Here is a 21,510-nt window from a genome sequence, read left to right as displayed (position 1 = left end):
TGAGACGCTCCCCACACAGGGCTCTGGTTTGTTTTAGAGAAATCCTCCTCCCCTTAGAAAACATCACACATCAGCAGGACGTAGCTTCCCCTAGAGCTGCACTGTGTCACCGCGTCCCCCGGGGGCTCGGAGGACACCGTCCCTGCACGCTGGACAATGTGAAAAGCCCAGCTCCACACAACACTACATCCTTCTGTGGACCACTTATGAACACAAGAGCTGCACAAGCAACCTGTGACAACAGCTAGTCTGCTTCCACAGCCGTAGTCATGGTAACCCAGAGGGACACAGTTGAAAAGAAACGAACAAACCTTTCCTAGTTTTCAATTTAAAATGATGCCTGAGCCTCTTTCACAAGACGGGGAAAATGAGGAAATTAATCACAGTGAAACAGAAATTGTAGGTTTCAAGGCTAAATGTAAATAAATAATGAAATGAAGATGTTCTACCCTAGATCCATGTAGCCACTGTCTCCATAAACAAGTCTTGACAAATGCTGCATGCACGAGATCATTTGGCCATTTTCCCCAGCAGTCAGCTGGAAGTTAAAGCCAAATTACGCTCCAAACCACGGCTCAGTGGGACAAAGGTCCCCGCAGGAGTCTCATCGGCAGTGCACAGGCAAATTTACCCTAGCAGCATCAAACAGGAGCAGACCCTTCAGCCCCGCACAGAACGGCTCAGCTGCGTTACGCACGCAGCGCCTCTGATGATCCACACATGATGAATTAAACATCAGCAGCTAAGAAACCACCAAGTCAGCTGAGCCACAGGAACACCGTAGCTGAGAACATTTAGAGCTCTCTGAGTCAACATGTGGGTTTCTGTCGCTGGTCGTGTGTCAGTCAGCTGTAGATCAAAAACCAAACAAACTTTTCATCTAACAGCTTCAGATAAATAATCAGTGGAGCTCCGACATGAATCTCTTTAAGAAAGAAAGGAGCCTGTTGGAAAACAGCGGCGGTTCTAGAGGAATGTTTTCCTCCTGATATGGAAGGAGTGCACGCACGCACGCACGCACGCACACACACACACACGCACACGCGCACGCGCACACACACACACACACACACACACACACACACACACACACACACGAGCTGATGTTCCAGCTCAGCCCTATAAGGACAGAGCTCCTCCACGCACTTGTGGGGGCTTGAAGGAAACGTGTAAATCTGTAGGAAGCAGGCAAGAATCGTTCCTCGTCTTCCAGCCGAGATCCAAATAACCAACTACATAAAAGAGCTGCAGCTCTGGTGGCAGAATAATAACACACTAACAGCTGTTAGATAATACTACAGAAGGAGCAGTCGTGTGAGAACACATTCCCCCCGTGCAGGAACAGTAACAGCCACATAGCGAAGGATAATGAGCCTCACGTCTAACAAGTCGACCATCACATCATCATCTATCTCACAACAGACATAAAACAAAGCACCTATCTTTCAGAAACAGATGAAGACAAGCAATAATCTTTTTTCTTCGGTGCGTCTGTTTTAGCGACTGGAGTGTGTGATTAATCAACACACACACAAGTAAAATGCAACAAGACAAAACATTTTTAATTACGTTGCGTTGTAAGCATGCTTTTATTTTGTCAAGCCTTCTGAATGATCATGTAGTTGAGAAGTGCAAAGAAAGATGGCAGAATAAGAGCAAAACACACTGGTGGTGTCAGACATAAATGGTGTGTGATAAACGTGCCTCCATAATCTTATGACCCTCATATGGTCTACGATGAGACATCCAGTTCTATTTCAAAGACATAAAATGTCTGAAAAAACGACTTTGTTTGGACATCCAGGCTTCCGTAGCAGGTCTTCTCTGCTCTCACGGGTCAACCTCCAAAACTTAGAATCATTTCAGTAATCCACCGTAGACTGAGAGACTATCTAAAGGTTCAGGAACCCTTTGGTGGTGCTTTCATCAGCTGATTAGAGTGTGACACTTTCAGTCTAGAATATTGAACCTTTTCATTATATTCTAGTTGTCTGAGATTTTGAATTTGGGGTTTTCATAAGTTGTAAGACTGTTTCACATGCAAATTATTTCAAAACCATTCAAAACAGTTCTTACAAAAGGTAAAAACTGTTTTCTTTAAAGATAATTTCAGTGGTGTCCACACATCTGCTTCAGGAAGATGAGACTGAAGCAAAAGTCTTAAAGAAAATTAATCTCCCAGAAAAACAAGATGGCTAGATTACTTTAACTGGAAAAACATTTATTTTGCCAACATCTACTTCTCGTGAAGCTTGAGATTCGGGGAACGTCACCGTGACAACGGGATGTGGGCAGAGAGACCCTTGATGACTGTGTGGGCAGAAGGAGGGATGAGGGGGCTCAGAATGATGCAGAACAACTAATGATTGGATGGGGAGCGTGAATCCTGGAGAATAAACGTGGGATAACGTTACTGGAGTAAATGAAATTAATTTACTACATTAAGATGATGTCATTTCTTCTTCTGTCATTCTGGCTTAAAGTAAAACAGGACTTAGAGGAGCATGGAGGCTGGAACGGAGCAGAGCTGAAGGAACAACACACACCATGCTGTGGGCTACATTTAGCACTGGCAGGTTGTAGCAACATCAACCCTAAAGTATTGCAACTGCCACATTAGTCATCAGTTTAGCACATTTCACTACACAAGCAGCACGACTTTACTCTTTATCGCCATCCCATGATGTGTGACACAACCTGTGGGAACATTCAGTAAACCAGCCAAATGAAAATAAAAGTCTTAAAGATTTCCAACATGAAATTGTAAATAGATAAAAACATGATGAACATTTTGTTTTTGTTGGGGATTTGTTTGAAAAGTTTCAAAAATCCCAAACACCATTCTGTTCTATTCTATGTGGGAAAGTATTCTGCATCGACCTGGAAATGTAGCGTTTCCAACAGGTCAGAGGTTAAACCATTAGCTGGAAGGAGGAACCTGGAGGTAAAGAGCCCCACCTGTCTTTGTGCTGAAGCTGCCAACTGAATCTGGCAGAACTTCACGGCTTGGTCCAGAGCTACATCTTCATCGACCTGGAAGAGGCAACAGAGAGACAGAGTCGGATCACTTTGCTCTTTAGATGATGGCTTTGTGGAAGCTGGAGGGATGAGGCTGCAGATTACAGCCAGAAGCTCAGCGACCCTCACAGCGAGCCACAGCACTCACGTTGGAATGTTTAAATCGGTCCGATTGTTACACAAAGTTCTGCGTGCTGCAGAGCTTTCATGTCTACTTTTCTGCAAGACTTCTTCAGCTTCACACACACACACACACACACACACACACACACACACACACACACACACACACACACACACACACACACACACACACACACACACACACACACACACACACACACACACACACACACACACAGCTTGATAATATTCATCTCACTCTCCACAGGAGGGCTTTTAGTCCCACATTACGAGCATTCTCTGCTAGTTTGTCTTTTATCTAACAATCACAATAATTCTGCACTTTAAATAGAAACTATGATAAAGTTCTTGTTAGATCCTCACAGTTCTCCTTTTCCTAATCAAAACTTTGAAGGTACTTTATATCTGCAGGCTGTTTATGGTGCTGCAGGCGATTTTGAATGCAAGAAGACACAAATGCACTTTGACATATCGAGCCAAGAGAGGGCCTTTATGAGAGTCACATTCGGTGAGTCAGACTAGAGAATAACTGCAGCGATGTCCTCAAGACACAGAGTTTGATTACACTCAAGAGCTCCCACACCAGCTCTTTATGAGACAAAGCTCTGAGCTGTGAGCTGTGGAGGAGCCGCTTGCATGATGATGAGTAGCTGGACCTCTTAATGCTAGAACCAAGCAGCTTCTAGGCTGCTGGGTGTAGGAAATGATCCATTTATCCAGAGTTGAAAGGAAAAGCGTTACGACACATAGAATTATATATAATAATGTTGGAGAGCGTTAGAGATTTGTTGAATGAAGTGCAGCTGTGCAATACACAAACCAGTAAAACCACAAAGCATTTGCATTTGTTGCAACAGGAAGAGGTCTTTGGGAAATATCCAAACATCACCTGCATCACTTGTATCTGCAGAAGAAACACGGGCTGGTTTGTTCTGGCTGCTCGCTACGAGGAGCCCAAGAGAAAATAGTTGATGCCACCTTAAAAAAAGACCAAAAGCCTCCCTGCTTAATCTAGAAATGAGCGGTTTAACGAGCTGATTGAATCATGCTGACAAAGTAAGTCCCATGAGGTTTTAGGTTCATCGGTTCATCGGCACTGTGCTGCAGTTTCTGATTCATTTCAGGATTCGCTCATTTTCCTCTCCCCTTATTCTTTTTTAATTCCTCAAAACTATGCTTTTAAAAGATTTCCTCATGATATTAAAACATCTGAAAACTCCATCCTAAATACGTTAAAAAGATGCAATAATTAGGTGCAGTGTGAGGGCCAATCAGAGCTGATGATTAAAAATGAATCGGTAGCAGCGGATTCAAACCTGCTTCTGTTGGGATGTTGAGAGTAAAATCACCACCGTACACAGGGCTGGTAGCTGTGCAGAAATGGGGGGAAGTCCCCTTTTTGAGTTAACTTATAAAAGTACCTGGAGGTGCAGCAGGTCTGTGGGAGCTTTACCTGTTTAATGAGCATATAAGTCTCTGACATGATCTTCTCGATGCGTGCCAGGTCGTACGTCATGATTTTCTGGCCTTGCTGCCACACTCTGTAAGCATCGAGCAGCAGGGTCTTTCCGGACTCCACATCCTCTAGAAGTTTCCTTTTCCTGTTTGGCTTTCGTTGTAACCCCGGATCGGTCCCACTCGCTGCCACTGTGACTTTCTGAGCAGAGATCTGAAGCTGCTGCTGTCTTGAGCTGATGCTCAGCTCCTCTAGAGACAGCTCTGGTGTCCGGCTGATCTCAGCCCCTTTCTGCTGGGGTTCTGACCCACTCGGTGTGGTCTCGGTCTCTGATTTGTTGCCCTGAGAATCAGTGGTAGTGGAGGGCTTCCTCCAGAGGCCAGGCTCCATCTCCATGGGTTCTTGTAGCCCTGCTTTGTGCTTGTCATTTCCAGAAGTCTCCACCTTCCCAGGACCTCCCTCCTGAATTTTACTCCCTCTGTCTGTTGACGGTGGTGGAGGGGTGGGCTGCACCTGTGGGGTTTCCCTGGGCCCACTGTCAGGGGCTCCCTCTGAAAGTCCAGGCTTCCTAGGCAGTGGATGTTTGCTTTCCACAGAGCCCGGCCTGTTGGGCGTGTCCGTGGTGGTCATCTCCCCCATGAATGGGGCAGGCGCCTTATGAAGCTGCTCCGACACCTGAGAGGAAACAGAACCTGTCAGAGCACAGAGCGGGTGCATGCCAGACGACCCGGCGGTGGCGCCTCCTTACCCCTGTGAGACTGTTCAGATTGTCCTCCAGGACTTTTACAGTTAGGAAGAACGCTCTCTTGGCCAAAACTTGGCGATCGACATCCCGTAAATACTTCCTTCGTGGAAAAAGGAGATAGGAAGATGTCATCAAACAAACGCAACTTAAAAGAGAAGAACGACATTCATGTGATCTCCCTACTTTCCCTGGTCAGGGTTTCTGTGCAGCATGAATGAGACTTTGAGCAGAGTGCTGTGATCCTTGAGTTGAGCCAGCACCTCCAGCAAGAGGACAACAGATCGGTTCATATGAGACGCAAAACTTCCTGGGCGATCGATCTCATCTACAGGAATACGCCAGATGCCCTGAAGAGAACAAAGAGAGGAAACAAGAGATTTCAGCAGTGATCGCACTCTTAATTCTACTGTAACAATTAATTATTGGTGAAGTTAGCTGTAACACATCACTTAGCATGAAAGAGGCTGAGCCAAACATCATTTTACACGTTTGTGTTTTAATGTGTGTTTTGATGCAAAGGCCTGTGGAGTTTATGACACACAAAAACAATTCACAGTGAGAAGTGCATACACACGCATACACATGCATGAACAAATACGCGCACACGCGCGCGCGCACGCACGCACACACACGCACGCACGCACGCACACACACGCACACGCACACACACACAGACACAGACACACACGCACACACACACACACACACGCACACACACACACACACACACACACACACACACGCACGCACGCACGCACGCACGCACACACAGAAGGGAAAGAAAGAAGTGTAGAAAGCAAGAGGATTTAATTTGACTGAACACACATGGCACTCAGAGCAGAAAGCCCTAATGAGGGGATGGAAAGGCTGCAGCACAGATCCGCTGGACGAGCTGCTCGTGTAGCAGGTGGGAAAGAGAAATGGGGGGAGCGTTCTCTGCGGGTTCACATGATAGCTAGTCTCATTAGTGTTCGGTTCTGTCCAAGACGCGTAACGGAGCAGCAGACGAGCTGCCAAACACGACTGTCCTCTTTTGCAGAAAGGATTGACGAGGGAGTTTTTGATGGAAGCGTTCACCTTTCAGTGAGCACATGTCCTCTCAGCAGGTGAGCCGAGGCGAGGCGAGGCGCTCTGAAGTTATCGACGCGAGTACAGATGGTGGCCCGGGCAGCAAACAGGCTTCAGTCAGAAAGCACGAGGTGCACGACACAAACACACACTCAGGAAATGAGTGAGAGACAAAACAAAGATGACTTAGGGAAGAAAAACCCTAACTGCTGCTGGAGGCCCCAAGCACACAACTCCAGATTGTCAGATGACATCTTCAAAGCCAGCGGAGAGGAGCACAACTAAGTTAAATCCTAAGGAGTGATCCTAACAGAATTGTTATAATCATTAATCTTTCCTTTGATCAAGTCAACATGGGTCATTAAAAGCTCAGTTGTCTCATAAAACTGGACCCATTTAAGAATTAGGTGGCCATAAAAATAACTGTAAAAAGATAACGTCCCAAATATCAGAGTTATGTGATTGATGAAGTCGAGCAGGGCTAGGGGAGGTTTAACCCTTTCAATGCAGATGATGAAAAAGTCTCCAACGAGAGTGGGGGACAAGTATGCAAGTATGATGGGGGGGGGGGGGGGGGGGTGCTCACTTAGAAAAGACATGTCTGATGCAGGACAGTTGTTCTTCTCCAGAGAAAGCGTCCAATGACAGCAAGTCTCTTTAGGGGAAAGCAGAGCTGTGGCTTTACGCAGATTACGCTGCAGCACAACAGCTAAAGCTGATTTGTAAGACTTTAACTGCAATCATTTTTAAGCATTTTTCCCCGTTTTATTCATCAGTGACAGAAAACACGAGCACTGCTTGTAAAACAGGACTGACAGCTTTGGCACAGATGTGACAAACGCGTCACAAAAGCATCAGACGCAGATGAAGATGCAAGATAAACAAGGAAATACAGGAAATGAATCCACAAACAAAAGAATTCCAACTACTTTTTATTCTATTTTAAGAAAATGAAGAGGTAAAAAGATGTATAAACACAATGTGGGGTTTTATATTCACTAAAATCATTAGGAAACAAATTCTTGACCTTCTGTTTTATCCACGATGTGGAGAAACACCAACCAAAAACAAAGTTGCTCAAACTGTGTTGTAAAGGTATCTGTAGCAACTAGGAGTCGATTACAGCAGCATCTCACTAAAGTTCCTAAAAACAACAATCCATCTGATCCCCGATACACAAAAGCTACCCAAATCCTAGAAAAAGCACAGCCAACACATTCATTTGTAGCCTCTCTAAACACTTTCCCGTGGTGATTCATCTGCAAAAGTCAGAGGAAGCAACTTACCATCACCAAATAAAGCTGCTCCCTGACGCCTGAGCTGGCGTGGTTGTGGATTGTTTCCTGCTCAGCAGCAGAACCAGCAGCCCTGGCAGCGCCTCCACCCTGCAGAGAAGCTCACGCTCTGATGGCAAGTGCTGAGCTGCGTTGGGGTGCCGGGGCAGCCAGAGCTGCTGGGGAGGACGAGAGGGAAGCACCGCTGCACATGGCAGAGCAGGAACAGAAAAGGAGAACGGCAGCTGCCTTGGAAAGACGGGAATCGGCGCTCGAGTCAGGGCCTGAGCGCTCAGCGTGCCACCGACAGACAAGCTGGCTCGATCCTCTCCTGATGTCAAACCCTGCCATCTCAAAACAAAAACACCCACGCACTTCAGCTCGGCTCTGCCCTGACCCCAGCTTGCTGGAGTTTTACCCCCCTCCCCTCTGCTCTGCATTTCTCTCCCACTATATGGAGCACACGGCCAATCACAGTGGCCCTTTGTCAGCCAATCATAGCCCCGGTGGAGAAAATCCCGCCTATTGGTGTACACCCACATAACACACAGGGGGAGGGAGGGAGGGGGAGAGAGAGAGAGAGAGAGAGAGAGAGAGAGAGAGAGTGAGAGAGAGAGAGAGAGGGAGAGAGAGAGAGAGAGAGAGAGAGAGAGAGAGAGAGAGAGAGAGAGATGAGGAAAAGAACAACAAAACGAACAAGGGGTGGGGTTGAGTGATCAACCTGTAGACTGAGCAACAGGAAAAGAACCAGAGAACATAAACGGGCTGGAAACATGAAATCAGTGTTTTCTCATCAACACAGCGGCAGCCAGCCGGAAAAACCGAGTGAAAAGATGCCTTCAGGCTCAAGAGACTAAAGGCAACGCTGTAGATAAAAGCCACGTTATCCACAACGCCAGAGTAGAACAGCACTGTGGGAACGGACATCTCCACGGCCGGCCAGCAGCCCTCACCTTCTCCTGTCTTTCTCTGGTTGTGCCTCTCCAGCTGGATACCAAACACACACAAACACACCTCACTTCTCCTGCTAGAAAGGCATATTATGGGGAAAAAATATATAAAAAAAACGATCAAACGGAGCAAAAGAAGGACAGCAAACGTTAACCCTTCACCATGCAAATCCAAACGTCAACTTCCACAAAGTATTTTCACTGAATCCGAACTCCTCCTCTGAGAAAAAAAGTCCAACATAAACACAAGCTTTTCCAGTGATGCTCCACCTACAGCACATCGCACAGCTGAACACACACATGTTTGAGTCATACATCAAACCACGGCAAGTGAAGTGTGTGTAACCACTTCCCAGAAGACCGGGCTCTCATGCTGGAATGCGACACTGCAGCCTACCTATACCACTGCTCCTTCTGCATCAAACAGATGCACATGGTCTGAAAGTGTGACGCTTCTAGTGTGAACCTAGGAGTGGGTGGAAGAATATGTGAGTCGCTAGTGTGTGAGTGTGTGTGTGTGTGTGTGCGCGTGTGTGTGTGTGTGTGTGTGTGTGTGTGTGCGCGCGTGTGTGTGCGGTTTGGCCCACAGAGAGGAGGAAGCACGGGGTATCAGTGAGTCTGAGAGAACGTACGATGATTACTCAATAGGAATCCTGAACAGCCAGTGGGTAGATGGGGAGCGAGGACAGCTGTAGCAGAAATACTGTCAAATATCATTATTCATTTCATTTCGTCTCTTTGCAGAATCATTCATTCGTTTAAAGGGGATTTTTTTGCCCCACTGAAGTGTGTTCCTATATAAATGTTTTAATAATGAGCATCTTATTCCTGAACGATCTCGTTTAGAGAAAGTTTCTGTCCTGCAGGTCTGGTGAGCTAGCAGCAGTGTTGCTCAGAACGAGTTCAATCCAGCAAATATTTCAGGCAAACATTTGAAATCTTAACACCACATTAGTTGGCTATTTTGGTAAAATAATAACAAATTCCTTCAAGTTCACTCGTTTTTAAAATGTGAGTCAATCTCTGTGGGAAAAAAAGCTCTTGCGCTCTTGTTTCAGGAAGTAAAAGTTAGCCAGAGGAGTGGGATGCAGAAGACAACAGGATTTGGACTCTTAAAGTGTTTTCACATCTGGCCTGGACCGGTTCGCTCTTGGTAGCGTCGAGCCGCCCCCACGTGGCCAGGTTTTGTTCACATATCATTCTTAGGAACGCAGATGTTTTTGAGCACATGGATGGGGCAAATACGCTCGAAGAAGTCCGTGGTGTTTTCCTTTGTTAGTAAACAAAAGCGGACGTGCGCCGTTTTGCTTTTGGAAACTCTGATATACACAGCAGTCTGTCCTCGCGCTGCTGCAGTTGGAGTGGTGGGTCCAAGCAGCAGCGAGAGTAGATGTGTACTCTCCTACAGAGAGCAGAGGAAAAGGTCAGCTGAGCACAGAAAACACACAGATTACCCAGATGTGAACACATTTAACCTAACCAGGGCTGGGCCGTGCCAAACCAGATGTGAGAGCACCATTTTCCTGATATTTAGGACATCTCGCCTCGGATTGGATAACAGCCATGCAGCTCTGCCATTGACTGGGTTTGCTTTCTAACGTTGATGTTTTAACTCCACAAATAACTCAATCCTGAAGGAAATTCCACCATTCCACTAATGCTAACAGTTATCATCTACTAGCCGAGACTCGATCGGCTCTCTCAGCGTTATCGACAGCGAGATTGAGACACTGGCTGCTGAAGTGCAAAAGAAACAAACAAGTTGCAGAGGTTGTAAACACGGTCGGGACAGAGGAGAGGTTCCTGTCAGGAATAAGAAATATTTCAGTATGATAAATCATAGCTTAGCCATTTATTTGGAAATGTGTTCTGAGTGCAGGCTCTTCTGCACTGTCACTCAGTCTGGTTACCTTGACAACGTGAACACGATCGGGGAGCAGAGGAGGTTCTGGGGGTTTCTCGTAGTTGTGAAATAAAATATGAACTGGAATCGGATTCATGCCGTTTATCTGTCGCTCCACAAAGGGCACCTAATAACTCCAGAAGATCTCCTTCAGGGAGATCGGTGCACTCACGGAGAACGCGTTCCCTCCAGAGATCTCGCTCTGCCATATACTCCAATAATAATGAGAAGAAACAATCTTTTATTTCGTCTCTGAAGCTAAATTTTGAGGTGCTTCACAAGTTAATTAAAATTAATAAAAAAAATTAATTAATTAAAAACAATCAACACCATAATTAAAGTGGGAAGAGCAATAATTGTGATTATAAAATAATACAAAAGTAGCCATTCTACAGTGTCAGATTCCCACTGGTCACGGGCGTTTGGCACCAATAGTATGACACAGCTGTTTTTCCACAGAAATAGTTACTTATTGGGTGAAAACAATTGTGGATGAGGAACACTTGTGGACGACTGAAACCTTGGGTGTTGCAGCTCCCCCGTTCTACCACTAGATGCTGTTCGTACGAATGGTCAGAGCTATTCGTATATTTAGGAACATTTGCACGCACTAGTACAAACTGGTAAATGTGTAAAATCGTTCTTACGCACAAAATACACACAGACCTGTTTGTAGGTATGGTGAAAAATGAGGGCCCAGGACTCACACTCACACAGGATACACACTTTGAGGAGCTAAAGTTTCCCTTTAGGTGTAAGTAGAAAAGAAAAGCTTGAAGAAAAAAAAACTATAACAGCATCGAGATGCTGATCTATTTTTGTCCAACATGAAGGGTAATCCGTTTGCTTAGCCACATAACAAATAATAGTTTATTATTTATGCAAAAAGCAGATCCTAGAAATCCTTCATGTTGACAATCATACTGATGAATAATGCTACAACCTCCCGTGGATCGAGCCTTGACAGCAGCGTGTGGTTTGTAGGCACCGGTTAATGGACAGCCAGCCAGAGTGAAAAAAGACAAAGTAGGGCATCATGACCTACATCTAGCAACTCAGGAATAAAGTTCCCGTGTGTGACATTTAGGGCAGTCTATTGGCAGGAGTGCAAACCCATGTTATTATTAGAACAATTCTCACTAATAGTGTGCAAATGTTAGTGTTTCATTGAATCTGTCCAAACATTTTGGTCATACAAGCCTTGGATTGCCATCTTCACTCCACTTGCATGTGGTCAGGTAGCCCAGTAAGCACAAACAACCTCAGAATGAATCTTTGGTGGTTTTAATGGTATTTAAAAATGTGCAAATCAAGCCAACTTTTTCAAGATGATCTCCAAGTCAAAGTATGCTAAGTACAAAGAAACAGTATGATTTTGAAAATTAAATAAGAATTCAGAAATGTTCAAGCTATTTGAAGGAAAAGAGCTGATTGTGGAAACAATGAGAGACATACATTTGTTTTATGATTGTGTCATAGTGCTGGGCAATAAAATAGAAACTTCATCAGTATCAAAAATGTTTCCCCATGTCAAAAAAATGTGATTAAAAAAATGAAAAGATGTGTAGGTTGGCGACATTCATGTCCCTTTAACAAGCTGTACCACCTCGAGTCACGCGACAAGGTGACTCAACGTAATACACGTGACGGCCCCGTCTGGTGAACAGGCGTTTCTGTGCATACATGCACTTATCGTCCATTTATCGGCATCGAGGTGCAACTCTCAATACACCAGGATACTGATGTTAGGCCGTATTGCCCAGCCCTTTTGTGTCACAGTGCTTAGTTTACAGGACACCTAGAAAAGCCTGGTTACCTGGTTTTTAGTTTGTGTGACTGCAACAACAGCACACTTGAAGCCAAACGTTTAATCTGTCACTCTAGACCTCAGCATAAACAGGCAGAAACCTGCAACCAGAACAGGAAAAAAACTTGTGGGAATAAAAACAGCAACTTGAATCAAAGTACGGATCCTGACATTAGGCTCCCATGTTTAATGTTCCCAGTACCCCCCCCCCCCCCCCCCCCAGGCAGTTCTGATGCGAATCATCGGGTAATAAAAGAAAACTATCAGAACTTGAGCAGGCGAACATCCTGGGCTCAAATCCAGCAGTTTTAAATCAGACAAGGCAAAGTCCAAGTGTAACACCTCCTCGGTCATAATGCAGCTAGTTTTAGAAACTCTGACTTTATCTGCTCTGAACTAACAGACTCCACAAGGACAGGCGTTTGATTCCAGTTAAGAAATCTGTATATTGCTGTATGATGGAGACGCAGGGCTCGGTTCAAAGGGAACAGATAAGCTGCAACGGTTTGTGTGCCACGGTGGCAGGTTTACATCCAGAAGGGGCTCTGTGAGAGCGAATGGGAGCCAGAGTACAGCAGAGCTCTCCTCCAGCTCAGACCTGGCCCACATCATGTCCACAGTCTGTTCACGACAAGCCCTCTGAAATCAGACTCCAACACACCAAAAACATGGATGGATGAACTAATGAAGTCACTACCTTCTTATTCAGCTCTTTCTACCAATTCTGCCTTTCCCGTGATCTACTGATTACCCCATTCTTATTCGTTTTCTCTTTCCTCACATTTTTAATCATTTTTAATCTTTTAATTTTTGTTCTTGTGAAGCACCTCGTGATTTTTATCTTCTTCTAATGCATCATAAAAGTAACGCAAGCCGCTGCCGTTATGGCCTCTATCCAATCTTTACCTACATTTCCCTGCATTTTGACACGTGTAAAAGCAACCGCACCTCCTACGTCGCTTCTCTGCTTGATAACCACTTGATTCCCACAATCCCGTTCTGCATCCCCATCACACACCCAAACAAAAACCAGGAACAAACAGAACAACAACAAAAAATGAAAACAGCCAATAAAACAGAAAACTTCAAATGAACCCATAACACCACCATCTCAATATAATAACATCAATTATTCAAGTTCAGATTTCTGTGTGTGTATGTGTGTGTATGTGTGTGTATGTGTGTGTGTGCGTGTAAGAATGATCCAGGAAGGAAAAGCCAAATTACGAATCAATAACAGATGAAGTGTTACGCTGGTTGCTAGGCAACTGTGAAAGGGAGAAAGTTTTGAAACTGAGTGATGTTTTGAGATGTTAGAAATGAGTGAAACTACTGTTGTCAGTGGTTCGCTGCTTTGCTGCCACAGGCGGACTGCTGAACTGCAAACGAGCCGAGCACAGGAAAACAAAAACACACGGCTGGGCTGAAATATGTGAAGACTGGAGCAGAGGAGAGGCAGAGACCTCTTCATCACTGTAGTTCTTTATAGACCTTCATGTTTAGGTGTTTAATTTATTTACTCGTCACAACCATAATTCTACTGGAGATAAATAAAAGATGAGCACATGTGGGCTGAGAAAGAAAACCGGTGCCGATGCTGAGTGCTAAACATAATCGCTACAATAACATTATTATTATCTTTAAAGGTCCTATATCATGCAAATTCCACTTTTTGGAGCTTATGGTTGGATTTCATCTTCAAGAGCTCTCAGAAATTGAGCCGGAACATGGTAATTGGCCTATATTTGTATAACGCCGTCTTAGGGTTTTACGACCCCCCAAGGCACTTCACAACACAATCAGTCATTCACACACTGGTGGGGATGAGCTAGACTGTAGCTACAGCTGGGGCACACTGACTGAGGCGAGTCCGGCAAAAGAAATAACTTCTGGTTCGCTCCAGTTTACTGACTTTGGTGCTTTAAATGACAAATGACCCGCAATTGTATAGCGACTTTCAGAGTCAGAGGACTCCAAAGCACTTTACACTACAGTTCATCAGTCATTCATTCACAAGCTGATGATGATGAGCTACAATGTAGCCACAGCTGCCCTGGAGCACACTGCCAGAGGCGAGGCTGCCGAGCCCAGGCGCCACCAGTCCCTCCGACCACCACAGGCAGGCAAGGTGGGTTAAGTGTCTTGGCCAAGGACACAATAGCAGCCTTCTCTGGTCAGAGCCAGGATCGAACTTGCAACCTTCCGATTACTGAACAACCTGCTGTACCTCCTGAGCTACTGCTGTCCCATAACATGACATTTATTTCAATGACTGCTTGTTAAACCACAGGCAAGACCGGAGAGGGTTTGCAGATGGATTACTTCATCAAACCAGAACCATCCCACCATTAAAACCACCCAGTAGAGGACAGGACAACCACAATGCTAGCCACCAACTGAACGATTATAAATTTGGGTGGGTGTGAATTAGGGACGGACTAGGACAATAATTCAGGCAGAGAATGTGCAACCATCCCAGCCACCTTTTCTCTGTTTGAGTGGTGTGTGTGTGTGTGTGTGTGTGTGTGTGTGTGTGTGTGTGTGTGTGTTAGATGCTTGACCCTCCAATGTAGACTTTTGTGGGAGGTGAGGAGATGGGCAGGACATGTAAACTTGAATCTGCAGCAAGCGCCTTACTTCTGCATCGAGAGAATGTTTCATTCATAAAAAATGCCATCTCAAAAGCACCAACAGTAATATTTGATCATATATCGTGCCTACCGTTGCTCTGGAAGGTGTGAAAAAGCATGATATAAGTACTTTAAGTTAAAAACCTTCACACAGAGCGGCCATGCTGTTCACACATGATATTAATAGGCACTCTGGGTAATTGGAGAGCTCTACGCGCTCCACTTTTCTCCTGGTATCAAAGGCCTCTTCATACCCATTGCCAACTCCACTTGTGATCAGATTTCACTTTCTCAGTCTGCATACAAATACACACAAAGCTTGAATCTCACACCATCTACTGGGCACCAAAACTCCCATCACTTGTGCTGAGGTGTGTATGGATGGTCCAGGTACAATGGAGCCTAGCATGCAATGTTCTGTTGGTAAAATGACCAGATAAATGCATCACCTTTCAACGTTTGTTAAGTTAATGATGAGAGATGATGTCAGCGTTCAGCTTTTTGACTGACAATTAAGTCGGACCATTTTTTCTCTACACAAGATTGTGTTTATTTTTGCTCTGGGCCGTGGAGCTGACAGATCAGAGCTAGCAGGGCTTTTCAGGCTCTCATAAACACATGTCAGCATGCAGAATCTGTGTGCTCTTTACAGACTATTGCCATGTTTTCTACAGTAAAACTTATTCACACCACACACGAAATCAAAGGGTGTAAATTAAACACAAGAGCTTTTGTCTGAGTAAAAGCCACCAGGGCTAGTGGTAAACACAAGTCCTCGAATGACCGCGTTACACTGACTAAAGCCTGATTCGTGCTTCTCCGTCTGCGTCAGTGCGGAGACACGCGACGTCCCTGCGGGCCTGCAGGAGAGCTCCGCAAGGACAGATGGAGTCGAGCTCTCTTTTCTAAACATCAGTCAGTCGAGACGGACAACGCAAGCTTGTGATTGGTCAGGACGCCGCTGTTGTTTACAGCGCCGCCATTGCGCCCTCAAAAACACAAAGAGAGCCGAGGATAACAAGCGGCAGACACGGAGAAGCTTGAAGAATACCTCGCAAAAAAACTCTAAAATATGAACGTTTAATCCCCCCGTGACTGGAGGAGTTAAAAGATGCGCAGCAAGCGTTTCATTGGTGGACGGAAATGACAGGAAACGTGGGTTTAGAGGTGGGGAGCGCAAGAAGAGGTGGAGGAGAATGAGAGACAAATTTGTTTGTGTTAAAAAGTCTCTTATTTATACAAAAACACAATACAAACACACTATCTTGGACCGATACATGACAGGATAACACAGAACAGCGCTACGCCCTCTGTTGTCCTACCGGGCAATTGCTTTGCAACACTCTCCAGGAGACGGAGAAGTATGAGAGCAAAACGCTTCCGTCAATCCGTGCGTGTCTGTCCCTTGCGGAGCTGACGGAGAAGCATGAACCCGGCTTAACAGCAATCCTGCAAACTGCATGCTGACTGAAGCATGATGAGGGTGAAATGATGTGTGTGTGTGTTAGGTAATATGTAGTAGGATGGCAGATGAAAACAAGGATTGAAAATAAAGGCATGGGTGTGAACTCTAACTTACGTTAAACAGGTTTGTCTTGTTTCTCTCACAGAAAAGTCCTTGTGCTGGCATGTGCTTCAGCTGTTGCCATGGGACACTGCTTCCTAGCAACACATCTCTGGCCCACTGTAGGTTCTGTGATGGAAAATAGATAAATGAAAAGGGGAAAAAAGAGCATGTGCATTTGCATGTACATTTTTATACACAATGAGAGAAAAAACACACGAGCATCAAATAATTCCTAATGAGGAGGAGAAGAATCACTCATTTGCAATCAGGAAAGCGCAGACCTCTTCATGACACAAGGACTCACAATTCAGTGTTTATACAAGCTTCCTGTTTGAGAAGATAGCAAGCCTCTTCTTATTATCTTCTAAAATGCAAGTGGTCTACAGCTCCAAGTCACAGGCTCCTCCTTTCATCAGGATGAGGATGAAATAAAACTGGGCCGTCGATGCGAGAGAGACGAGAGCAGTAAGGAGGCCAACACTGGATCTGTGTGAGTGTGTGTCTGTGTGTGTGTGTGTGGACTTGTGTCAACAGCAACTCGTCAAAGGACTCCGTCTTCTAGTCACTTCCAGTTGGCTTTCACCCACGCTGCTGAAAACTCCTCGACGGTTAGGACAACCTGTTATCTTTTAATAAACCGTTAACACAACTTTACATAACTTCCTTTTGTGCACAAAAATAATTAAAATCTGTGAATCTAACGATGCAGCCACCTCCCTCTCACACGACCACAGGAGAGCACCACAACAGGACGACTTGTCCATAATTGCCCTTAATAAATAGGCAGCATTAAACCGAACAGTGCTGACAGAAGGCTGCCATCACAGTGAAGCTCACTGGCATCTCCTCGTGCCAAACTGGCTGATAGAGGCCTGCACAGCCACCCCCACACACACCTCTGCCCACAGAGCCTCATAGCAAACACACTCCGAGCATCACTGCGGTGCTGATATGTCCAACAAATACAAATTAGAAGAAGAAATGTCAAAAAATATCATTAATGACTGCCCTGATGGATTGACCATATGCATTGAGACTTTTGCAGCAAATGTATGGAATCATCCTAACTGAGATTAAGATCAGTTAATCGGTATTTGGATGTATGACGTTGTTACTGTGATGGAGACCGACCTGGTGAGTCTTACTGCTGGTGTAGAGGTAGGCCAGGCGGTAGAGGCTCTTGTAGTGCTGAGGGAAGCGGCTGAGGCACAGAAAGAGAGCGCGGACGCACATCTCCACCAGCATCAGTCTCTGATCTGCCCGTTCTGCAGGCAGGGCTTTGGGCACTTCAATCACCTCAGCGGGGGGCTCTGGCTTCTTTTTGCTCTCACTGGTCAGAGTCTGACCAGCAGCCTGCTGAGAGGGTGCAGGCTTTGGAGGCGTGACTGGTAAGGCGAGAGGATGAGGACACGGGTCCACGAGGGGAACCTTAGCAGCTGAAGCTTCAGATTCAACCACCAACGTGGCTTCTACTTTGTCCTGGATGACTTTCTCTTCTGTCTGAACACCAGCATGGTCTCTGTGCAAAACTAGAGATAAAAAAGGACTTGGGTTGATTGTTGTACTCCTTCTGAATTGTAACAGGCATATAAACAAGTCGTCTTCGAGCCCGGACTACCTGTTTCCTCGGATGTAGGCTGTCCGTCCTTCACAGGGGTTGTGCTTTCCGAGGACGATGAACTGGCTTTGACAGAGGCCGGTTTGTGACTGGTGTCCTGTGAGCTGATGGGATCCATGAAGGCATCCTGGGTGGAGTTAGAGTCAGAGAGCAACACCACCTCACTGTCCTGGCTTTGCTCTGCCAAAACAAAGCAACACAAAACAGGTCATTCTGCCAGGTTCATGGCCGCACACAGAGATGATCTCAGCACCTGCTGGGACGTGCTGGACATGTTTTACGTCCCCACCAAAGGGACAGTTTTACAGATGTTTAAACTTTACGTCGTTTAATTTCAGAGACGTAATCTAATCCATGAGTAAGAAATGAAAACTGGAATGTTTAAATGTTCAGCTGTGCTGGCTTTTTTAAAGGGAACACTTGTTTTAAAATGCCAAACATTTCCTGTTGTAACAAGAGACAGAACATATAAATGACTTTCACTAACACATCCTTATTAGTGCATAACTAATAAGGATTTGTGGCTCATTGTTCTAGAGGAGAGATGGTTTGTCTTTGTAAAGGTCCAAAAACAAAACGCCAGCATTCCTCCTAATTGCCACGTTCTGCAGCCTCGACAGAAATCCTTGGCAGAGAATTATTAATAAGAGAGCAGGTCGCTTTTAATATTCACACAATGAGGCACACTAGGTGTGTTTTTTTTACAGTCATGAGTCAACGGCAAAGCTACTATGGTGCTGGAAGAGTGGAGTAACCTGACAGCTGTGTGTTCAGTGCTTCCTACTGAGAGCACTGCATTAGTGAACTGGAGGAGCAGTACCATGGAAGGAAGCCAGCCATTTTGCAGACCTGGACAGGCAGTAATCATGGTCAAACCCTGGTGAGGCTGTTGAAGATATGGGGAAGCTGGTTTAAGAAAATAATAGGAAAGCAAATTTACACCACTATATTTATTTAAAAAATAATTTGAGTAGCTTTAATGATCAGATTGGGTAATTCCACTCCCAATGAGACCTAATTCAGACAAGGATTTTCTTCAGGTAAAACACTAAATGTCCACAGCTTTCTGAAAAACCCTTAAAGATAAAATCGTTGACTTAATTCAAACTTGAACATCAGTTTGTAAAACAGAATATTTACCCTAAAGTCAGGATCATCTCGGCGAACATTTAGGCGTAAAACTTTAGGTTCATGTTTCCATTTGAAAATGCATGTCTGAATCTGGTCCAACAGTCACCTTAGTGCACTTTCAGCAGGACTCAAGCCAGAGACGGGACCCCTCCCAGCAGCAGGGTGCACAATCAGGCCTCTTCTAACTCCAGTCTCAGAGTCACGTGCCAATTAGGAGCCCCCACATGATTTCTGACCTGGCATTTTCACACTAATTGACCATAATTAGAAAAGTAATCCAATTCGGAGGAGAGCAAACATGAATCGTGTAAGAATTTGAAGCATCTCTCGTCTCTTGTTCTGTGAAATTCCCCACACACCACACTGAAATCAAATGTGACACAGCAGACAATTTAGTGGATTGAGATCAAAGGACTGACGTTGTCCAGCTGTGAAAACAACCACTGCATCAGAATTACATGCAGATAAACGGCAAAGCAGGTGGTAAAAGCAAGCAGGCAAAAGAGGTAGCAGGCAGGTGGGTGGGGGGGTGGGGGGTAGGTGGGAAGGAATCTGGAAAGGGTGACAAAACTGGGCAATACGGCTGCGTTATCTGCACTAACTACACATCCCACATGGATGTGGAGGGTGGACAGATGTTTCTGCTTTGTTAAAAGACCAAGTTCACTTGTTTTTCTACATACCTGTAGCAGACTCTAGTAGAAATGAATGGCTTGTAAGTCAGTTTATGTAAAAAAAATATCTAACACTCCTGTTTCAGGAAGTAGAAGTTCGCCATAGGAGTGGTGAGTGGAAGATGGCAGGATTTGGAGTTATGCCTGATATTTGGACACCTTGTCTCTGATTGGCTAACAGCAGTGAGACTCTACCACTGACTGTTTCCTTAGCAACACTGACATTTTAGCTCCACAAATAACACAAGCCTGGAGGAGTTCTGCCATGTGGTTGAGTTGCTAATGCTAACAGTTAGCTTCTGCTGGTCAAGACTCACTCTACTCTCTTGACACTAAATGAAAAACAGTCTTCCCCATAACAAATGGTAAATGGCCTGTATTTGATATAGCGCCTTCTAGAGTCCTGGAACCCCCCAAGGCGCTTTACAACACAATCAGTCATTCACCCATTCACACACACATTCACACACTGGTGGGGATGAGCTACAATGTAGCCACAGCTGCCCTGGGGCGCACTGACAGAGGCGAGGCTGCCGAGCACTGGCGCCACCAGTCCCTCCGACCACCACCAGCAGGCAACGTGGGTTAAGTGTCTTGCCCAAGGACACAACGACAGCGACAGACTGAGCGGGGCTCGAACCTGCAACCTTCCGATTACGGGGCGAGCACTTAACTCCTGTGCCACCGCCGCCCCACGCCACAAGCCAAGATGGTGAGTCATGAACGCTAATTTTCAGTGTGATGTAGATCTGACTGGCTTATCTAATCAGAGTTTTCCCATCTGTTTTCAACCAGGGGCTAATGTGGGAAATGGGGTAGAAGACTATTGTCACGTTTAGCCTGCTTATTGAACTCAGAGTGGCCCATTATATTTCAAAAACAAGTAAAAAAGTGATTTCTCAGTGAACTTAGCCTTTAAATAATCACTAAAGCTTTATTTTCCAGGCATAATTTGAGCTTCAGCTGTTGAATGTACCATAAAGTGCCATGAATTTTCTCAATGAGTAAACATGTTGTAACCATTTCACTTTGCTCAATTTAAATAAAAAATAAACTTAAATCTTTCTTTGCTGGAATATTTCTCTAAAAGGGATGCTGCAGATCCTGGGAAATAAGTTCAACGGTTATGAACAAGCTCAGTTTGGATATCAGAGAACGCTTCTGATCAGCAATAGTGTCCCTGCACTCAGTAATAATTAATAATATAATTGTTTGTACAACGCACTCTAAAACCTACAAGGATGTAAAGAGTTAATTGGTGATTGACTTTAGAGATTGAAGATGTTTTGGTCTTGCTGCGACTAGCCGCTAGCATGTCAATCTGATCAGAAATGACCCAGTGTGTCCAAACTGAGATTGTTCAAATCTACAACTAATAAGATATTAAATATTCACAGCCTTTTCCTAGAAACCCACTTCAAAAGATCTAAATGATCTATCTGATATAAAAAATATTACAGCACGTCAAGTGCAAGCCCTAACCTGCCTGAATCGAACAAACATGAGCCTGGTCTGCATCAAGAAC

The 21,510-nt window shown here is 45.1% G+C and overlaps 1 protein-coding gene across 7 annotated transcripts in view; it reads right to left on the bottom strand.

The window, feature by feature from the left end:
* Positions 1-21,510, bottom strand: part of cabin1 (calcineurin binding protein 1) — a 40,027-nt gene that overhangs the window by 2,910 nt on the left and 15,607 nt on the right. For 2 of the 7 annotated variants that reach the window (XM_070546522.1, XM_070546523.1), the window contains 9 exons: positions 19,001-19,066; positions 18,181-18,360; positions 17,694-18,091; positions 16,575-16,688; positions 5,547-5,710; positions 5,367-5,463; positions 4,616-5,293; positions 4,479-4,532; positions 2,959-3,033 (listed from right to left, as the gene is read on the bottom strand). In XM_070546522.1, coding sequence (XP_070402623.1) covers positions 2,959-3,033; positions 4,479-4,532; positions 4,616-5,293; positions 5,367-5,463; positions 5,547-5,710; positions 16,575-16,688; positions 17,694-18,091; positions 18,181-18,360; positions 19,001-19,066 — 1,826 coding nt within the window. Of the gene's footprint in view, positions 1-2,958; positions 3,034-3,852; positions 4,141-4,478; positions 4,533-4,615; positions 5,294-5,366; positions 5,464-5,546; positions 5,711-16,574; positions 16,689-17,693; positions 18,092-18,180; positions 18,361-19,000; positions 19,067-21,510 lie in introns of those variants that run through there. The other 5 variants (XM_070546525.1, XM_070546526.1, XM_070546527.1 and 2 more) reach the window with 4 other exon arrangements.

The sequence above is a fragment of the Nothobranchius furzeri genome, chromosome 17, assembly GCF_043380555.1.
Source record: "Nothobranchius furzeri strain GRZ-AD chromosome 17, NfurGRZ-RIMD1, whole genome shotgun sequence".
NCBI classification, from domain to species: Eukaryota; Metazoa; Chordata; class Actinopteri; order Cyprinodontiformes; family Nothobranchiidae; genus Nothobranchius; species Nothobranchius furzeri.
This window is presented reverse-complemented; position numbering and strand designations above follow the sequence as displayed.